Source organism: Cyrtonyx montezumae, unplaced genomic scaffold (genome assembly GCF_038088225.1).
Source record: "Cyrtonyx montezumae isolate F1298 unplaced genomic scaffold, pur_monq_1.0 scaffold_111, whole genome shotgun sequence".
In the NCBI taxonomy this organism is placed as follows: Eukaryota; Metazoa; Chordata; class Aves; order Galliformes; family Odontophoridae; genus Cyrtonyx; species Cyrtonyx montezumae.
This window is the reverse complement of record NW_027071839.1, coordinates 34163-50515: the sequence shown is the minus strand read 5'-3', so window position 1 is coordinate 50515 and position 16353 is coordinate 34163. Positions and strand designations below refer to the sequence as shown.

The 16353-nt window shown below is 65.4% G+C and overlaps 4 protein-coding genes across 5 annotated transcripts; 3 read left to right on the top strand and 1 right to left on the bottom strand.

The window, feature by feature from the left end:
- The first annotated feature begins 8 nt into the window (after nt 1-8).
- PAF1 (PAF1 homolog, Paf1/RNA polymerase II complex component) lies at nt 9-3143 on the top strand. The gene is made up of 14 exons (XM_065729869.1): nt 9-150; nt 243-272; nt 369-461; nt 563-684; nt 786-852; nt 951-1052; nt 1137-1242; nt 1349-1417; nt 1502-1605; nt 1693-1809; nt 2044-2172; nt 2243-2348; nt 2426-2513; nt 2596-3143. The coding sequence occupies exons 1-14, from the start codon at nt 101-103 to the stop codon at nt 2964-2966; spliced, it is 1554 nt and encodes a 517-aa protein (XP_065585941.1). The 5' UTR covers nt 9-100; the 3' UTR covers nt 2967-3143.
- A 535-nt stretch (nt 3144-3678) lies between these two features.
- SAMD4B (sterile alpha motif domain containing 4B) lies at nt 3679-8249 on the bottom strand. Of its 2 annotated transcripts, XM_065729867.1 has the most exons (12): nt 7802-8249; nt 7063-7521; nt 6459-6701; nt 6252-6361; nt 6062-6148; nt 5590-5827; nt 5412-5497; nt 5206-5324; nt 4569-4764; nt 4093-4210; nt 3912-3995; nt 3679-3793 (listed from the first exon to the last, which is right to left on the bottom strand). In XM_065729867.1, the coding sequence occupies exons 1-12, from the start codon at nt 7995-7997 to the stop codon at nt 3765-3767; spliced, it is 1965 nt and encodes a 654-aa protein (XP_065585939.1). In that variant the 5' UTR covers nt 7998-8249; the 3' UTR covers nt 3679-3764. The 2 variants fall into 2 exon arrangements, with proteins under 2 accessions (XP_065585939.1, XP_065585940.1); XM_065729868.1 differs by lacking the exon at nt 6459-6701 and having other exon boundaries at nt 7802-8248.
- Nucleotides 8250-9094: 845 nt separating this feature from the next.
- On the top strand, nt 9095-14743 carry LRFN1 (leucine rich repeat and fibronectin type III domain containing 1). The gene is made up of 4 exons (XM_065729866.1): nt 9095-9275; nt 10758-10805; nt 11287-12625; nt 13220-14743. The coding sequence occupies exons 3-4, from the start codon at nt 11298-11300 to the stop codon at nt 13782-13784; spliced, it is 1893 nt and encodes a 630-aa protein (XP_065585938.1). The 5' UTR covers nt 9095-9275; nt 10758-10805; nt 11287-11297; the 3' UTR covers nt 13785-14743.
- An 831-nt stretch (nt 14744-15574) lies between these two features.
- Nucleotides 15575-16152, top strand: SYCN (syncollin). The gene has a single exon (XM_065729872.1). It carries the CDS (start codon nt 15581-15583, stop codon nt 15974-15976), a length of 396 nt encoding a protein of 131 aa, XP_065585944.1. The 5' UTR covers nt 15575-15580; the 3' UTR covers nt 15977-16152.
- Nucleotides 16153-16353: the final 201 nt, after the last annotated feature.

The following is a 16353-nucleotide window of genomic DNA, read 5'->3' as shown; positions in this document are numbered from 1 at the left end:
CGCCCGAGGGCCCCGTCGCCGGCCGGAAGTCGCCCGCTCGCTTCCGGCCGCGGCTGCCCCGCTCGGTGCCTGCGCAGGGCCGCCGCCGCCCGGCCCCGCCATGGCGCCCACCATCCAGACGCAGGCGCAGCGGGAGGAGCCGGGCCACCGGTACGTCACGGACGTGACGCCTCGGCCGTGGGCGTGACGTCAGGGGGCTGCGGGTTGCTCCCCTCACGCCCCCCTCCTCTGTGTCCCCGCAGGCCCAGCTCCCACCGAACGCTGCCTGAGAGGTGAGGGGGGACGCTCGGCCCCTCGAGGGGGGCTCAGTCTCCAAGGGGAGTCCCGGGGGGTCCCAGTTCCCGCCCCGCTGACAGCGCTACCTGCAGGTCGGGCGTGGTGTGCCGAGTGAAGTACTGCAACAGCCTCCCCGACATCCCCTTCGACCCCAAGTTCATCACCTACCCCTTCGACCAGAACCGGTACGCTGAGGGCAATGAAAGGCAGTGGGGACCCCTCCCCGGTTATTTAGAACCAAATTGTGGTCTCCGGGGGCAGTCCTGGGACGTGTTGCGCTCTCCAGGTTCGTGCAGTACAAGGCCACATCTCTGGAGAAGCAGCACAAGCACGACCTGCTGACTGAGCCTGACCTGGGCGTCACCATCGACCTCATCAACCCCGACACCTATCGCATCGACCCTAGTGGTGAGCTCGGCCCTGAGGGGGTGTCCCTGCCCCTGCATACACCTTAGTGGGGGGCGGAGGGGACCCAGCACTGCAGGGATACCGGAGGATTTCTTTGGTAGTGCTCCTGGACCCGGCGGACGAGAAGCTGCTGGAGGAGGAGATCCAGGCACCCACCAGCTCCAAGAGGTAACGGCATCCCCAGGCCCTCCGGAACCGGTGGGAGGCATGGTGCTCCCCCAAAATCTTGGAGGAACCCTGTGTCACGCACCCCACCTGTGGCCCAGATCACAGCAGCACGCAAAGGTGGTACCATGGATGCGAAAGACGGAGTACATCTCCACCGAGTTCAACCGCTACGGTGTCTCCAACGAGAAACCCGAGGTCAAGTGAGTCTGAAGGAGGGCACATGGGGGGCGCAGCCTCCTGATCCCCGTGACCTCCCCAGCTGCCATGTGTCCATCCCTGTCCAGGATCGGAGTCTCAGTGAAGCAGCAGTTCACAGAAGAAGAGATCTACAAAGACCGCGACAGCCAAATTGCTGCCATTGAGAAGACTTTTGAAGATGCTCAGAAAGCGGTGAGAGGGGACTGGGGGGTGGGGGCAGGTTGGGGTCTTCCGCCCTGCATTTGGGAGCAGGGGCATTTTGACCCCATCTTGTGCGGTCTCCCCCCACCCCTCTCAGATCACACAGCACTACAGCAAACCTCGTGTCACTCCCATTGAGGTGATGCCCGTCTTCCCTGACTTCAAGGTACGGTGAGGGGTGCATAGGGTGTGTTTTGGAGGGGCAGGTTAGTTGCAGCCCCACCCACCTCTGCTTTTGTCCCTGCACCAGATGTGGATCAATCCCTGCGCTCAAGTCATCTTTGACTCAGATCCAGCGCCAAAGGATACAAGCGGTGCTGCGGCACTGGAAATGATGTCCCAGGCCATGATCAGGTGACTGGGGTGTGGGGGGGTACAACTAGTGCTCAGGAGGGGAATGGCAGTGATCCTGCAGCTGCGATAACCCTTTTCTGCCCCCAGGGGAATGATGGACGAGGAGGGGAACCAGTTTGTGGCTTATTTCCTTCCTGTGGAGGAGACACTGCGCAAACGGAAGAGGGATCAGGAGGAGGAGATGGACTACGCCCCTGAGGATGTGTACAAAGGAGTGGGCTTGGGGCTGGGGAACCCTTAAAGTGATGGAGGGGGGCACCCTACAGAGGCTGCGGGCTTGCAGAACCCAAATCAAGAGCATCCTACCGATGTTTGTGGAGAAGGGTCAGAAAGAAGTTGGGAGGGGGGGCATCTGGCAGCAGACGAGGATGGATTTGGAGGGGGAGGTCCTAGCACCCCAGTTCATTCCTGTCTCTTGACCTGTATTTCCTCTCCCAGGTACGACTACAAAATTGCACGTGAGTACAACTGGAACGTGAAAAACAAAGCCAGCAAGGGCTATGAGGAGAACTACTTTTTCATCTTCCGTGAGGGTGATGGTGTTTACTACAACGAGCTGGAGACCAGGTGAGGCTGGGAGCCCCACTGTGCAAAGGGAGGATAGGCACAGGGCTGCCTGACCCCCTCTGCCCCTCAGGGTGCGGCTGAGCAAGCGGCGAGCAAGGGCAGGGGTGCAGTCAGGCACCAATGCTGTGCTGGTGGTGAAGCATCGTGACATGAATGAGAAGGAGTTGGAGGCACAAGTACGACCCCCTCTGCCCCCCAACCTTTTGGGACTCCTCCTGTTCGGGGTGCAGCTGAGTTCCCCTTTTCCCTGCAGGAGGCACGGAGGGCACAGCTTGAGAACCACGAGCCTGAGGAAGAGGAGGAGGAGGAGATGGAGGCTGAGAAAGAGGCACCAGGGTCAGGTGAGTGGCACTAGGCACAGGCAGCCTTCTTCGAGGGGAAAGGGGTCTGCCCTGATGGCTGCCCTCTGATTTCTCCTTGTAGATGAAGAGCGCGAGAAAGGCAGTGAGAGCGAGGGGGCAGCAAGTGGTGAAGAAGAAGAGGAGGGCGAAGGCTCTGGTGCTAGCAGCAGTGAGCAGGGAGGCTCAGCCCGCAGTGAGGATGAGGCAGAAGATGAAGAGGAAGAAGAGGCCAGAGGGGCGCGCAGGGGAGGAAGCGATGCCGCCCGTGCTGCCCGTGACCAGGAGGAGATCTTCGGCAGCGATGATGATGAAGATGAAGAGGAGGAGGATGAGGAGGAAGAATCGGAAGGTGGAGGCAGTGAGGGGGGCCCTCCCCGCAGTCCTCGGCTCAGCCCCAGTGAAGCTTCTGACGATGAGAGCCCCAGCGAAGCCTCCGACTCCTCCAGCGACTGATGCTGGGGGGATCTGGGCCAGACCCCCCCCAAACCCCTGCCCCATAGGGCAGAGAAAGGTGATCTGGGTGGGTGTTTGGTTTTTTTTTTAATTTTATTTTTATCTTTAATAACGTAGTCATGGTTACCAGCCATAGTCATAACAAAAGTTATTCATAATAAAATGTATCTAAAATAACGTTTCTATCTCGAGGGCCGTGGCGCTACGTGTACAAAGGGGAGGCTGTACCGACCGGGGCAAGGGGGGCAGAGGTGCCAGGGCCACCCATCCTCCCTGGGGCATCAACGTGTACCTAAATCAGGGGTGTTTCATTTCCCCCTCCCAGGGCACAGGGGACGCGGTGAAGTGCACCCCCCTTCCCCGCCACCCTGGGGAGCTGCTCTTGCCGGGGCAAATAATATTAATATAATAATAATAATAATAATAAAGATAAAGAAAAAAAAATAGGGGATTATTAAAAATGTTAAACGCAACAAAAACTCAACTGAAAATGGGCCAGGAGAGCCCCGCCCCCACGTGCAGCCCCTGTAGTGTTCACACGCCCTGCACACATGTGCCCCCCCCTCCAGCAGAGTCATTGGCCCCAGGAGCTCCTTGGTTGCATGGGGATCAGAATGCCCCCCCCAACCTGGCCTTTAGTGGATAAAGGAGGGAGGAAATTCCCCATTTCCCCCCCTCCCCACATACACATCTTAGGGCCCCCCAGGGTGGGGTCAATGGTCACAGCACAGAGTGGGGGGGAAAAGGGGGAGGGGGGGCAACAATGGGTGTGGCACCCCTGCGGTGGGGGCAGGGCCGTCAGATGGTTGAGGTCTTGTCTGTGCCGTCTGCAGGGAGATGGAGAAGGGGGTCGGGGGGAGATGGGGGTGGCACCTCTGGCCACCCTCCCTTCTCCTGTGCCTCACCCCCAGCCCCTTGCTCCCTCCTCCCCGTGCCCATGCTCACCCCCCAGTGCGTGCTCCGTCATGCTCAGGCACAGTGACTCCAGCGTGGGGTTGATCTCTAGGTCCGTGCCAGGGACAGGACACTCTGTGGGGTCAAGGTGGGGTGGAAGAGGCAGAGGTGCGGGGTGGGGGCACATGGTACTGTGCTCCCCTCCCGGCCCCAAGGCTCAGTCTGGACTTACCCTGGGGGAAGGCAAGCAGGGCCTGGGGTGAGGTGTGGACGGGCAGCGAGTGGGTGCGCTGCACCACGCTGCGGCTTCCAGGGGCACCCCCAGCCCCCCCACTGCTGAACCACAGGCTCTGGTGGATGGGGAGAGCAGGCATTAAGACACGGTAGTGAGGGGGCACTGGTGGCCAAGAGCCTCACCCAGCCGAGAAGGCCCCCCATAAGGATCCTAGCATCCAGGGGCTCCTCCCCCTCCCCGATCCCATCTACAGAAGACCTCCCCCCAGTACCATGAACATCCCCCGCATCCGCATGCGGCTCTCCCTGCAGGGCCCTCCTGCAACAGCCCTCTTCAATTCCCTAGGACCCCATCACCCTTCTAACTTCCACAGTTCCAACCCAAAACCATCACTCCCACAACGCCCACACCGAACACAGTCCCCTCAGCACCTTGGCCCCAATACAATGCCCACTCATATCACTGCCACTCACCTGGCGTCCTTGCGCCCCAAGTGGGGTGGCACCGAGGGGAGGCCGTGGGGCAGGACCCCCCCCAGCAGGGCCCAGCAGCCCCAGGCGGGCGGGGGGCAGTGCACGGGGGGGCAACGCAAAGGGGCGCTGCCCCCGCCGCCCCCCCGCCCCTCCCACAGAGCCAGCTATGGGGAGTGAGTTGGAGCCAAAGCCCCAGCTGTGGGCAGGGGGAAAACAAAGTGAGTGGGAGGAGATAGGACAATATCAGCACACTCAACCCCGCCCACCCCCCCCAACTGCTCCCCCAAAAAAGGCATAGGGATACCCCAGACTCCACCCGGGGGAGGGGGGGGACACACTCTAAACCTTTCGGGTGGAAAATAGGGCACCTACAGGACATAATGGGGCGTAGAAGCAGCTTGAGAACTCCTACCCAGGGGCAGGGGGAGAGCACAGGAGGTAAAGAGGCAGCTCTAGGGGGGGGGGCCAGGCTCCCGGGGAGGGGGACATGTGTAAAGAAAAATTCAGGAGTTGGAGGTCCCGGGGTGGGCAAATAATGCACCAAGGGGAACAAAGTGGGTGTTGGGGTGAGGCCCATGTAGAACTGAGGCCCAGAGGGTACCAGCACCCCCCCCGTGACCCCCATGAGCCTTCCTACCCTTTGGGAGGCCGGTAGCCCTGGCCATCAAGTGGCACCTTCTTGGGGAAGGCGCGGAGCAGCTTCAGGACCTGCTGCTTCCAAGACAAGAGCCTCTTCTTCTGCGTCTCTGTGAACGCCTGTGCAGGGGGGGAAAGGGGAACACGAGGTGGGTGGGACACAATGTGAGGTCCTGTGCCCCTCCCAGGCCCCCAGCTCAACCCTACCTCGTGGCTCAGGCACTTCTCAAGGAGCTGGAGGTAACTCGTGATGTTCTCCTCATCTGGCCGTGACACCAGCAGCTGGGTGCAGACTGGGGAGCAAGGGAAGGTGCGTGTCAGTGGGCTCAGGGCACGGTGCTCCCTCCCCCCAAAGCAGCCCACCTCACAGAAATGGAGCCCTCACCTTTGCCCATGACGCGTGTGAACTGCCCTGGGATGTCTCCGTCAGGGACGGGGGCTGCAGGGGACTCAGTGTCGGCAGCTGGGTGGGGGGCAAAGGCATCGGCAGCCCCTGGGGGAGCCCCATCATGTGCTCCATTAGCAGGGGGAGCAGGTGGGGGCCTGAAGGCCTTGATGGGCGTCACCATGATCTGCTGCAGCTCCTGCAGTGCTGTCCACAGGTTCCCACCTTCCAAGATGTCCTGCAGAGACATAGAGGCAAGCAATGGTCACAAGGAGAGGCTTGGGGCAACCAAACAGCCCTGGGGATACTGAAAGGGGAAGAAGGATCTGAGATAATCAATGACCCCCCCCCAGCTACAGGATGTGGCTGAGACCGAGTACATCTGGTACCACTTCTGGGGACACGGGGTGATGAAAACATAGAGTGAACAGGAGGATGCCAACACGGGGCGGCCCAAGGCCGCTCTGCCCACCTTCTCCAGCGCCTTGAGGACACTCTGCCGCTCCCGCAGCTTCTGAATGCTGAGGGCAATCTTGTGCCGTGCGCCCTTGGTGACGTTCTGCAGTGACAAGGAGGGACCAGCAGGGAACATGAGGCACATCCCAGGCCTGGGGCGGTGGGACTGGGTGGAGGGGGAGGGGACAGAGGACAGCACTGCTCACCTGAGACTCCAGGTGGTGTTCTGTCAGCGTCATCATCTCCTCGTACGTCATCTGGGAGAAGAGGGCTGCGTACTTGTGGAGCCGCAGACTCTTCAGCCAAGAGGGGACATCTGAGGGGGAAACACGACGTGGAGCGGTGAGGTGGCAAGCCGCCCCTTCTCTACGTTGCCCTCTGCCCTCCCCAACCCCCATGAACACCCCCTCAACCTTTCATGCCGCTGCCATCCTCCTGAAAGGTGTTGCGGCCACCGGTGGGCTCCTCGGTCTGCTCACTGCCCGAGGAGGCCACGCTGCTCTGGGGTGAGAGGGGCGCGTGGTCGCCGAAGGGGGTGCGAGGGGGCCCTGGCTCCTCGCCCCCCCCTGGCCATTCTCCGCTGCCCCCCTGGGGGCTGCCAGGCACCAGCGACAGGGAACGCTTCAGTGGGCTGGGGTGCAGCTGGCAGGGCAGCGCTGCGGAGAGGCGGCTGTTGGGTCCATGTCACCCCCACTCCCAACACCCTCTCGCCCCCTTACTCCACTCCCACATTGCCTTTGGTGCCCTTTCTGGTAGCCGTGGCCCTCTTAGTTCCTGCATCCTCCCAGACACACCTCCTACCCCCCGTGTTCCCCCCATCCGAGATTCTCCCCCCCTTCTCAGTTTAGGCACTCAGCCCCTCCTAACCCCTATATCATCTCCGGTAACCCCACTGCGTCCCTTCAGAACCCCTTCCAGTTCCCCATGCCCCTCCCCTCCCCTCCCCACCCCACCCCCCTCCAGCTCTGCTCTATCTTCCTACATCCCCTACACCCCTCCCCCCCCAGCCCCACTCACCTGTGCCCCCCAGGCCATTGCCACTGCTGGGGGGGTGGAAGGGGGGGTGGCCGTTTTCCCGGGGAGCTGCCTCAGGCCACGGGGGCCCAATCTCAGGGGGTCCGTGCTCAGGCCAGTCGTGGGGGGCACGGCGGGGTGGGGGGGGTGCAGCATCAGGGCGAGGAGGGGGACGCGGCGGCTGTGGGGCTCCGGCCAAACGCTCCTCCAGGTGGCCCAGCCACAGGGCCAGCGCGCTGCGGTCATCCAGGGTGGTAGCAGGGTGGATGAGGGCATAGGAGAGGAGCTGCCGGCTCTCCTCCACGCACCGGTTGCTCTCAATGGCATAGGCCAGCACCTTCTGCAGCCGCTTCATGTATTCAGCCTTGGCGGCCGCATTGCCTGGCTGCAGCAGGGGTAGGTGGGCCAGCAGCAGGGCCACTGCTGCCTCTGCCGGCTCCTGTGGCCACTGACTGATGGCAGCTGGGGGGAGGCGAAGGAGCAGTAGGTTAGGGGAGAGCGAGAGGGGCATATTCCCCACTGTGAGGGCAGCAGGTGGAAAAACCTTCCAAGGGTAACGACAACATCTCAATCACCCCCCAGGGAACAGAAATCTGGAGAAAAGAGACCGACCCCATGCCACAGAGTGTGCCCCTCTAAAGCGCTTGAATTGCAGCAGGAGCCCCTCTGGCCACAGAAACCCACAGCAATGGCATTCTAAAGGGGCACTCAGAGCGAGGGGGACCCAGTGGCTCCCACTCACCGGCACTATTGGCCTCAGCCTCGAGGAGATGGATGTCAGCACAGTCGGCCAAGGAGTGCTCGAGGCAGAGCTGGAGGAAGCGTGCCTGGGTGCGGGTGACGCGCTTCAGCAGCGAAAGCAGCGCCACAGTTTGCTCACACTCGTTCCAGCCCTTGAACCACCCGGCCACGATCCCCACCTGGTCCCGGAACATCATGGCGAGTGGGGGGCAGCGGCAGGGGGGGAGGGGGGAAGACTCGGACCCAGCCGTGCCCCCCCCCTCACATGGCGGCAGTGCGGGGGCCGCGAGAGGGCCTGGAGCAGCTCTCGGTGGCCCCCGGGGCCTGCGTGGGCATGGGGTGGGCTGGAGGCCACGAGGGCTGCGGCCGGGTCTCGTCGGCGTCGGTGCGCAGAGAGGGCCTCGGAGATCCCTAGGGAGAGAGGGAGCTGAGAATGGCACCCGAAAAGCGAACAGGAGCACCTCAGGGCCCGGTACCCCCGAGGGCCCCACGCTCTGCGGAGATGGGAGCGGGGGTACGCGGGGACCGGGGCAGCTCCGGGGCAGCGGGGCCCGCCCGAGGGCGGAGGCGGCACCGGGGAGCGGTCACGCAGGGCCCGACCCGGGAAGGCCGCGCCGGGGCGGTGCGGACGTGTAGGCCGCGAGGAGGGGCCGGGGCCCGGCCCGAGGACCTGGAGAAGTGGGGAAACCGAAGCCCGCGCCCAGGCCCACACTCACCGCCACCGCCGCCGCAGCCGCACTCGGAGGCGCCGTCGCCGCCGCGCAACGTCAACGCGCACGGCACGCACAGTGCGTCACCGCGCCACCGCGCGTGCGCTCCCCGCCTCGCCTCGTCTCTTCCGCTGCCCTCCCGGCGGTGGCCAATGGGAACGCGATGGAGCGGGGCGGCGGCTTCCGCCGCAGGATTGCCCGCCCCTCCCGCCCCGCCCCGATTTCTCATTGGTCGGCGGTGCTGCCAATGGGATGGAGCCCGGTGGAGGGGCGGGGCGCTAAGGCGACCACGCCCCTTTACGCCGCTCCGCCCCCCACCGCGTATACCCCGAGCGCTGCGGGGGGCGGGGCCTGACGGAGGGGCGGGGACTAGCGGAGAGGGGCGGGATATTCAGGGGGCGTGGTCATACCAGGGGCGGAGCTTCGACCGCCGCGGAGCCGTCGCGCGGTGCTGGTGTCCACGCGCCCCCCCCCCCACGCAGCGTGGGACCCTCCCGGTGCGGGAGAGCGGCCCCGCCCCGCCCCGCCCCGATCCGCCCCGCCCCGCCCCGCCCCGGCGGCGCTGCGGCTCCGAGCGGCGGCCCTGGGCCGGCACCGGGCACCGCGGGCCCATCCCGCGCCGCCCGCACCGCCACCCCCCGCCACTCCCCGCCCCGCCGGACCGGGGCCGCCCCCGCCTATGGGTCGCCGCCGGGGCGAGGCCTGAGCGGGCCGCGAGCACCGGGAGCGGCGATGGGAGTGGCCGTGGGCTGAGCCCCCACCCAGGTACCTTGGGGAGGGGAGGGGCCCTTGGGGTGCGGGGATGGATGGGGGTAGCGGGGAGCGGATGGGCCGGGCCGGGTGGTACTGGGCCGTACTGGGCCCTGCTGTGCCATCATGGGCTGTGCAGGGCCGTTTTGGGTGCTAATTGATGGTACTGGGTGGTATTGGGCTATGCTGCGTGGTACAGGGCCGTGTTGGGCCTTATTAGGTGGTGCTGGGCTGTACTGTGATGTGTTAGATTATACTGGGCAGAGCTGGGTTGTACTGGGTGGTACTGGAGCCTACTGGGCAATGATGGTCTGTGATGCTGTATACTGGGCTGTGTTGGGCCTTACTGGGCGGTACTGGGCTATACTGGGATGTGCTGTTCTATACTGAGCAATACTGGGACCTATTGGCCCCTGCTGGGTTGTACTGGGCAGTAGTGGGACATATGGGGCTATAGGAGATGGTACTGGGCTGTGCTGGGTTATACTGGGCAGTACTGGGATCTACCGGGCTCTGACAAGCTTTGCTAGGCAGTACTGAACTCTACTGGGTTATGCTACTTTATACTGGGACCTACTACGTCCTGCTGTGCTATGCTGTGCTGGACTCTGCTGGGCAGCACTGTTCTGTACTGGGAGCTACTGGGTTGTGCTGGGCCTTACTGCAGAGTTCTGAGCTCTACAGGGCTCTGCTGAGCCTTCTTGGGTGGTACTGGGTTATGCTGGGCTAGGCTGGGCTCTGCTGAGTTATACCGGTGTAGTACTGGTCTTTCTTTACTGAGCTGTGCTTGATTTCATGGGGTTGTACTGAGTTCTGCTGGAGTGTGTTGTGCTTTTCTGGGTTATACTGGGCTACACTGGGCCATACTGGACGGTACTGGGCTCTTTTGAGCTGTGCTGGGCCCTGTTGCATTATACTGGGTGATGCTGGTCAGTACTGAGCTGTGCTGAGCCTTACTCTGTGATAGGGCTATACCGGGCAGTGCTCAATCTTACTGGGGCATGCTGTGTTCTGCTGGACCTTACTGAGTTGTTCTGGTCATAGTGAGCTGTGCTGCCTTGTACTGGGCCATACTGGGCTGTGCTGGGCTTATATTGGGCTCTGTTGGTTTACGTGGGACTACTTTGGGCCATATGGGGCGGCTTTGGACCATCCTTGGCTATATTGGCTTGTACTGGGACCATTTTGGTTTGCACTGAGCCGGAGTGGGTCATGCTGGGGCATACTGGAACATTCTGGGCCATACTGGTTCACCCTGTCCTATGTTGCACCACTGTGATTTGCACTGGCCAACGCCGTTTTGTACTGGCCTACACTGGGCTGTGCGCACACTGACCCTTACTGGCCCAACACTGGGTCGTGTTGGAATGTAGTGGGCTGTACTGGGCTTTTTCTGTGCTGTTCCAGGCCTTTCTGGGTCATACAGGGCTATAGAGAGGAGTTACTGGGGTGTGCTGGTGTGTACTGGTCCATACTGGCTCGTCCCCTGTCCCACAGGCCCTGTGGCGACGCCCAGCCGGGATCAAGATGGAGCTGTGAGAGGAGGTACTGGGCTCACAGGATCACTCATGGGATTGCACATGGGAACCACACACAGGATCACACGGGATCACGTACAGCGTCAGACAGGATCATACAAAGGGTTATGAGATCACACGGGATCAAGCATGGGCTCGCTCAGCATCACACAGTGTCACATGAGAGTGGGTACGGGAGCACACGGGGTCATACATGGGATCATGGGGTCACACAGAGGATTGCACGTGGGATTATTCCACGCGGGATTATGGGGCTGTGGAATCACGTGTGGGGCTGTGCATGGGACGACACCTGGGACCGCACCACAGGATCACACGGGACTGCTTCGTGTGGGATTATGGGATCACATTCTGCACTGCACGTAGCATCATATGGGATCGCACACGGGGCCGCACAGGGTTGGGTGCAGGATCATACCTGGGATAACGTGGGACTGTCTCACCCGGGCTCACCCCAACCTCACACCCCTCCCCGGGCTCACCCCCAGGCCGGCGCAGGATGGCGAAGCTGCTGGTGCCGCTGGTGGTGCTGGGGGCGGTGGCACAGCGCTGCCCCCCGCGCTGCCTCTGCCCCGCGGCCGCCCCCAGCCCCACGCTGCTGTGCGCCCGCACGGGGCTGCTGGCGGTGCCGCCCAGCCTGGACCGCGGAGCCGTGGAGCTGCGCCTGGCCGACAACTTCATCGGGGCCGTGGGCCGTGCCGACTTCGCCAACATGAGCAGCCTGGTGCACCTGACGCTGTCGCGCAACGGGCTGCGCCGCCTGGCACCCGGCGCTTTCGCTGACCTGCGGGCGCTGCGGGCGCTGCACCTGGACGGCAACCGGCTGCCGGCGCTCAGCGGCCCGCAGCTGCGCGGCCTGGCCAGCCTGCGGCACCTCATCCTGGCCAACAACCAGCTGGCCGCCATCGAGCCCGCCGCCTTCGCCGCCTTCGCCGCCACCGTGGAGGACTTGGACCTGTCGCACAACAACCTGCCGGCGCTGCCCTGGGAGGCGGTGGCGGCCATGGCCAGCCTGGCCACGCTGACGCTGGACCACAACCTGCTGGAGCGCGTCCCCGCCACCGCTCTCGCCCGCCTGCCGCGCTTGGCCCGTCTAGACCTGACCGCCAACCGCCTGCGGGCGCTGCCCCCGGTGCCCGGCCCTCCGGGGCCCAGCCTGGCGGCGGGGGGCAACCCGCTGCACTGCAACTGTGAGCTGCTGTGGCTGCGGCGCCTGGCGCGGCCGGACGGGCTGGAGAGCTGCGCCTCGCCGCCGTCTCTCGCCGGCCGCCTGCTCTGGGCTGTGCCCGAGGAGGAGCTGGCGTGCCGCGCTCCCCACATCGCCGGAGCAGCTGCCAGCCCCAGCGCGGTGCTGGAGGGGCAACCGCTGCGCCTGGGCTGTGCCGCCAACGGGGACCCTCCGCCCGCGCTGCACTGGTTGGGCCCCGACGGGCGCTTGGTGCAGAACGGCTCTCGGCGGGCACTGGGTGCTGATGGCTCCTTGCAGCTGCGCGTGGCCACGCTGCGCGACCACGGCGCCTTCACCTGCGTGGCCTCCAACGCCGCCGGGGAGGCCGCTGCCCGCGTGGAGGTGGCGGTGCTGCCGCTGCCGGTGCCGCACCGCCACGGGGACGGGGACGGGGAGGCGCAGTCGGGTCCCAGCCCCTCAGACATGGCGCGTGCAGGAGCCAACGAGTCGCTGCCAGCAGGCGCGGAGCGGCGCATCGTGGCGGCGGATCTGACGGCGTCGTCGGCGCGCATCCGCTGGCTGCCGCAGCGCCACGTGCCTGGGCTGCGCATGTTCCAGATCCAGTACAACAGCTCCATCGACGACTCGCTCGTGTACAGGTGGGGCCGCGGGGCGCTCTGGAAGGTGGGGAGGGGCTGTGAAGCTTCAGAGCGTGGGGCTTGATGGCGTTGCTCTGATGTGCATGGCATTGTGCAGCGTTGCGCGGGGCTGTGCTGCACAGAGCTGTGCGCAGCTGTGGGACATTGCACGGCATTGTGACAAAGCTGTGAGGCACTGCGAGTTATTGCAGGGTCGAGGGCATTGCAGAGCATTGCTCAGGGCTGTGGGGTGTTGCACAGTGCACCACTGTGCTGCGGAGCTTTGTGCGGGGCTGTGGGGTCGCACAGCATTGCACAGGACAGGAGAGTGTTTGCAGGGTCAGGGGGCTCTGCATGGCACTGCACGGGGCCACGAGGCACTGCATGGCACTGCATGGCAATGCACGGCACTGCACAGGCCCCAGGACGCGCGGAGCATCGCATGGCATTGCACGGGGCAATTTGGTTTTGCGGAGCGTTGCAGGAGGCCGCGGTGCATCTCACAACACTGCATGTGATGATGGGGCCGCGCGGAGCCGCAGAGCGACGGGGTGCACTGCGGGGGCCCTGAGCTGCCCCCCACCCACCACCCGTTCCCCCCCCCCCCCCCCGCAGGCTGCTGCCCCCCTCCAGCCGGAGCTTCGTGCTGCGGGATTTGGCCGCGGGCCGCGAGTACGACCTCTGCGTCTCTGCGCTCTACGCCGAAGGCACCGCTGCCCCGCCCGCATCCCGCGCCCTGGGCTGCGTCCGCTTCGCCACCGCTGGGGGGGCCCCGGGCTGCGCCGCCCCCCGGCCCCATTTCCTGGGGGGCACCGTCATCATCGTCATCGGCGCTGCCATCGCCGCCTCCGTCCTCGTCTTCATCCTCATCCTCACCGCCCGCTACAAGGCCGCCCGTCGGCCGCCCGCCGCCGTCGCCAGCGTCTGCTCGCAGACCAACGGCACCCACAGAGCCCCGGAGCCCGAACCGCCCCCCCCGCAGCCCCTGGCGGTGCCCGCGGTGCCCCCACCCCTGAGCGCTCCTGGCGGTGCCCGCGCGCTGTTCCCCAGCCACAGCTTCCCACGGCGCGCCCGGACTCGGCGGCACGGATCGCTGCCGCGCCTCGACGCGCCCGACACGCTGCCCGCGCTGCGCCCGTCCTTCGGCAGCACCCACTGGATGCTGGAGAGCACTGTCTGACGGGGGGGGGGGAGGGGGGGGGGCGGCGCCCCGGGGTGCTGACGGCGGCTCTGGGGGTGCCCCTGGGTGTGCCCTTGGGTGCTGGAGGCGGCTCCAGGTGCTGGTGAGCACCTTTGGGTGCCCATAGGGGCTGGAAGGCATTGGGGGGGAGGGGGGGCTGCTCCTCCGCACCCTTTTATGCCAACGGACCTTTGGGTGCCCGATCGCAGCCTTGGTGCCTCCCAGCTTCGTTGGGTGCCGGTGGGCACGGGGGGGGGTGGGGGGTTGTCTAAGTGTACCCTTGGATGCCCCTCTACACATTCAGGTGCTCCTCTGCACCCCTGGGTGCCGGTGGACCCCTTGGGAGCCTGACTGCACCCTGGGCACTGGTGCAGCTGTGGGTGCAGCTGTGGGTGCTGGAGGTGGCTCTGGGTGAGCAGCTGTGGGTGCCCTTTGGGGGCTTGAAAACAGCTGGAGGGGGGGCTCCTCCGCACCCTTAGGTGCCCCAATGTAGTATTGGGTGCCAGAGAACGTAGGGGTCCAAATACACTCTTGGACGCCCCTCAGCACCTTTGGTTGCTCCTCTGCACCTCTGGGTGCCAATGGACACCGCGGGTCTGAATGCCCCGAGGCGTCTGCGCACCCATGGGTGCCTCCGTGCAGCCTCAGCACCTTTGGGTGCCGCCACCGTATGCACCCACCCACTCTGTACCCTCCCGCCCCCGGGGCGCCCCTGGGTGCTCCCCCCACCCCACCCCGACACACGTTGCGCTCGGCCCCCCCCGCGGTGCCTTCGGCCGGGCGGCGGCGGGGGGGCCCCGCGCACGCCCCCGCAATGTCTGCACAGATGACACGAGCCCCGCAGCCCCCCCCGATCTGGCTGGTCTGGATACCCCGCGGGGGTCGGGCCCCCCCCCGCGACTGTCCCCCCCCCCCCCCCTCCCCATAAGCCCTATCTGTCCCCTCCCGTGTCCCTTCGACTCGTTTGCCCACCCCTCCCGCTCCGTCCCCCCTCCTTCGCCCGGTCCCATTTCTCCTCCCCTCCCCCTCGTTGCCCCCCACCAGCCGCCCCCGGGCCCCCCGGCCCTCCGCAGTGTTTAACACAAGTTTTTACATTAAAAACCTGTGCCCCCCCCACCCGGGGCCATTAAACCTTTTGTGTGTGGAGCGCAGCGGGAACCGCTCTTCTGTGGAGGGGGGGGCGGCGCGAACGGGGCGCTCAGCCACGCCCCCCGTGCATAGGCCACGCCCTATATGCAAAATGAGAGGCGGATCCATAGGGGGCGGGGGTGGGGGGAGCGGTTGCCAGGAGACCACCGGCCCCAGTCCCTCCACCGGAGGACGGGCAGGCCTTGGGTTCATTACTATGCAAATGAAGGGGCGCGGCTTCTTCCCCCACCTCTTCTCTCGCCCTCCCCTGCTTCCCGCCGCCGATTACCCGCTGCCGTCGGCGGAGGACGGGGACACGTGGGCGCCCGCCCGGCCTCGTTCCCTCTCCGCCACACCACGTCCCGGCCTTGTCGTCCTCCCCCCGCCCCACGCGTGGCTGGGAACGGCCCAGGTGCGGCTCCTGGCGGGGGGGCAAATGGACACGGCGTCCCCTCGCGGGGGTCGGGGGTGACAGCTGTGTCTGCTCCCAGAGTTGGTGGTCGGGGGGGTAGGGGGGGGTTGGGGGGTCGGGCCTGGCCAGCTGGGCCCCTTCCCAGGAAGGAGGGGCCGCGCTGCGAGCGGGGGCCTTCAGCTGGCGCTGCCCCCTCCCTCCCGCATCCTTGGGACCCGCTATAAGTGGGCAGCGGGCGCGGGGACGGCGCGGCGCGATGGCGGCGGTGTTGGCAGCGGTGCTGGCGGCGGTGCTGGCGGTGTGCGGGGCCCAGTGCCCGACCGCGGCCGACCTGAACCCGACCAACGGCACGCGGCTCTGCGCGCAGCTCTACACCAAAGACAGCGCCTACTACAACGAGTGCTGCTCCGGCAGCTCCCTGGCGGTGCTGCCCGACTCCGACGTCCCCTACATGACCCACGAGTGGGCCGGCAAAATCTCGTCGCTGGTGGTGGGCACGCGCTGCGAGCTGACCGTGTGGTCGCGGGCCGGGAAGGAGGGCAGCACCAAACACTTCTCCGCGGGCGCCGTGCCGCGGCTGCAGGAGGTGCGCAGAGGGCTCTTCCGGACCTGGAACGACGCCATCAGGTCCTACTACTGCAAGTGCAAGTGAGGAGGGCACGGGGCCGCTCGGGGCTGCTCCACGCAGCACGGGGCAACAGGAACAGCACGGGGCACCACCGGTCCGCGTGGGTCAACGCGAGTCAACCTGAGCCAACGCTCGTCAGCCCGGGTCAACGCGAGCGAGCGCAGCTCGATGTGGGCTGGGAGCAGTCAACGTGGGGCAACGCGGTCACGGCATCCTGCTGCGGCCCAGCACGTCAGGAGGAGTGGACACAGGTCACCCCCCCAGTGAGCCCACGTGGGACAATGAAGGCCCTGTGGAGCGATGCGAGCCAGCGCACATCGATGTGCCTGCGGGATCAGCACCAGCCCCTGCGTGTCCCCACGGACCACAACCAGGTCAGCAGTGAGAGGTGGGCGCACGGC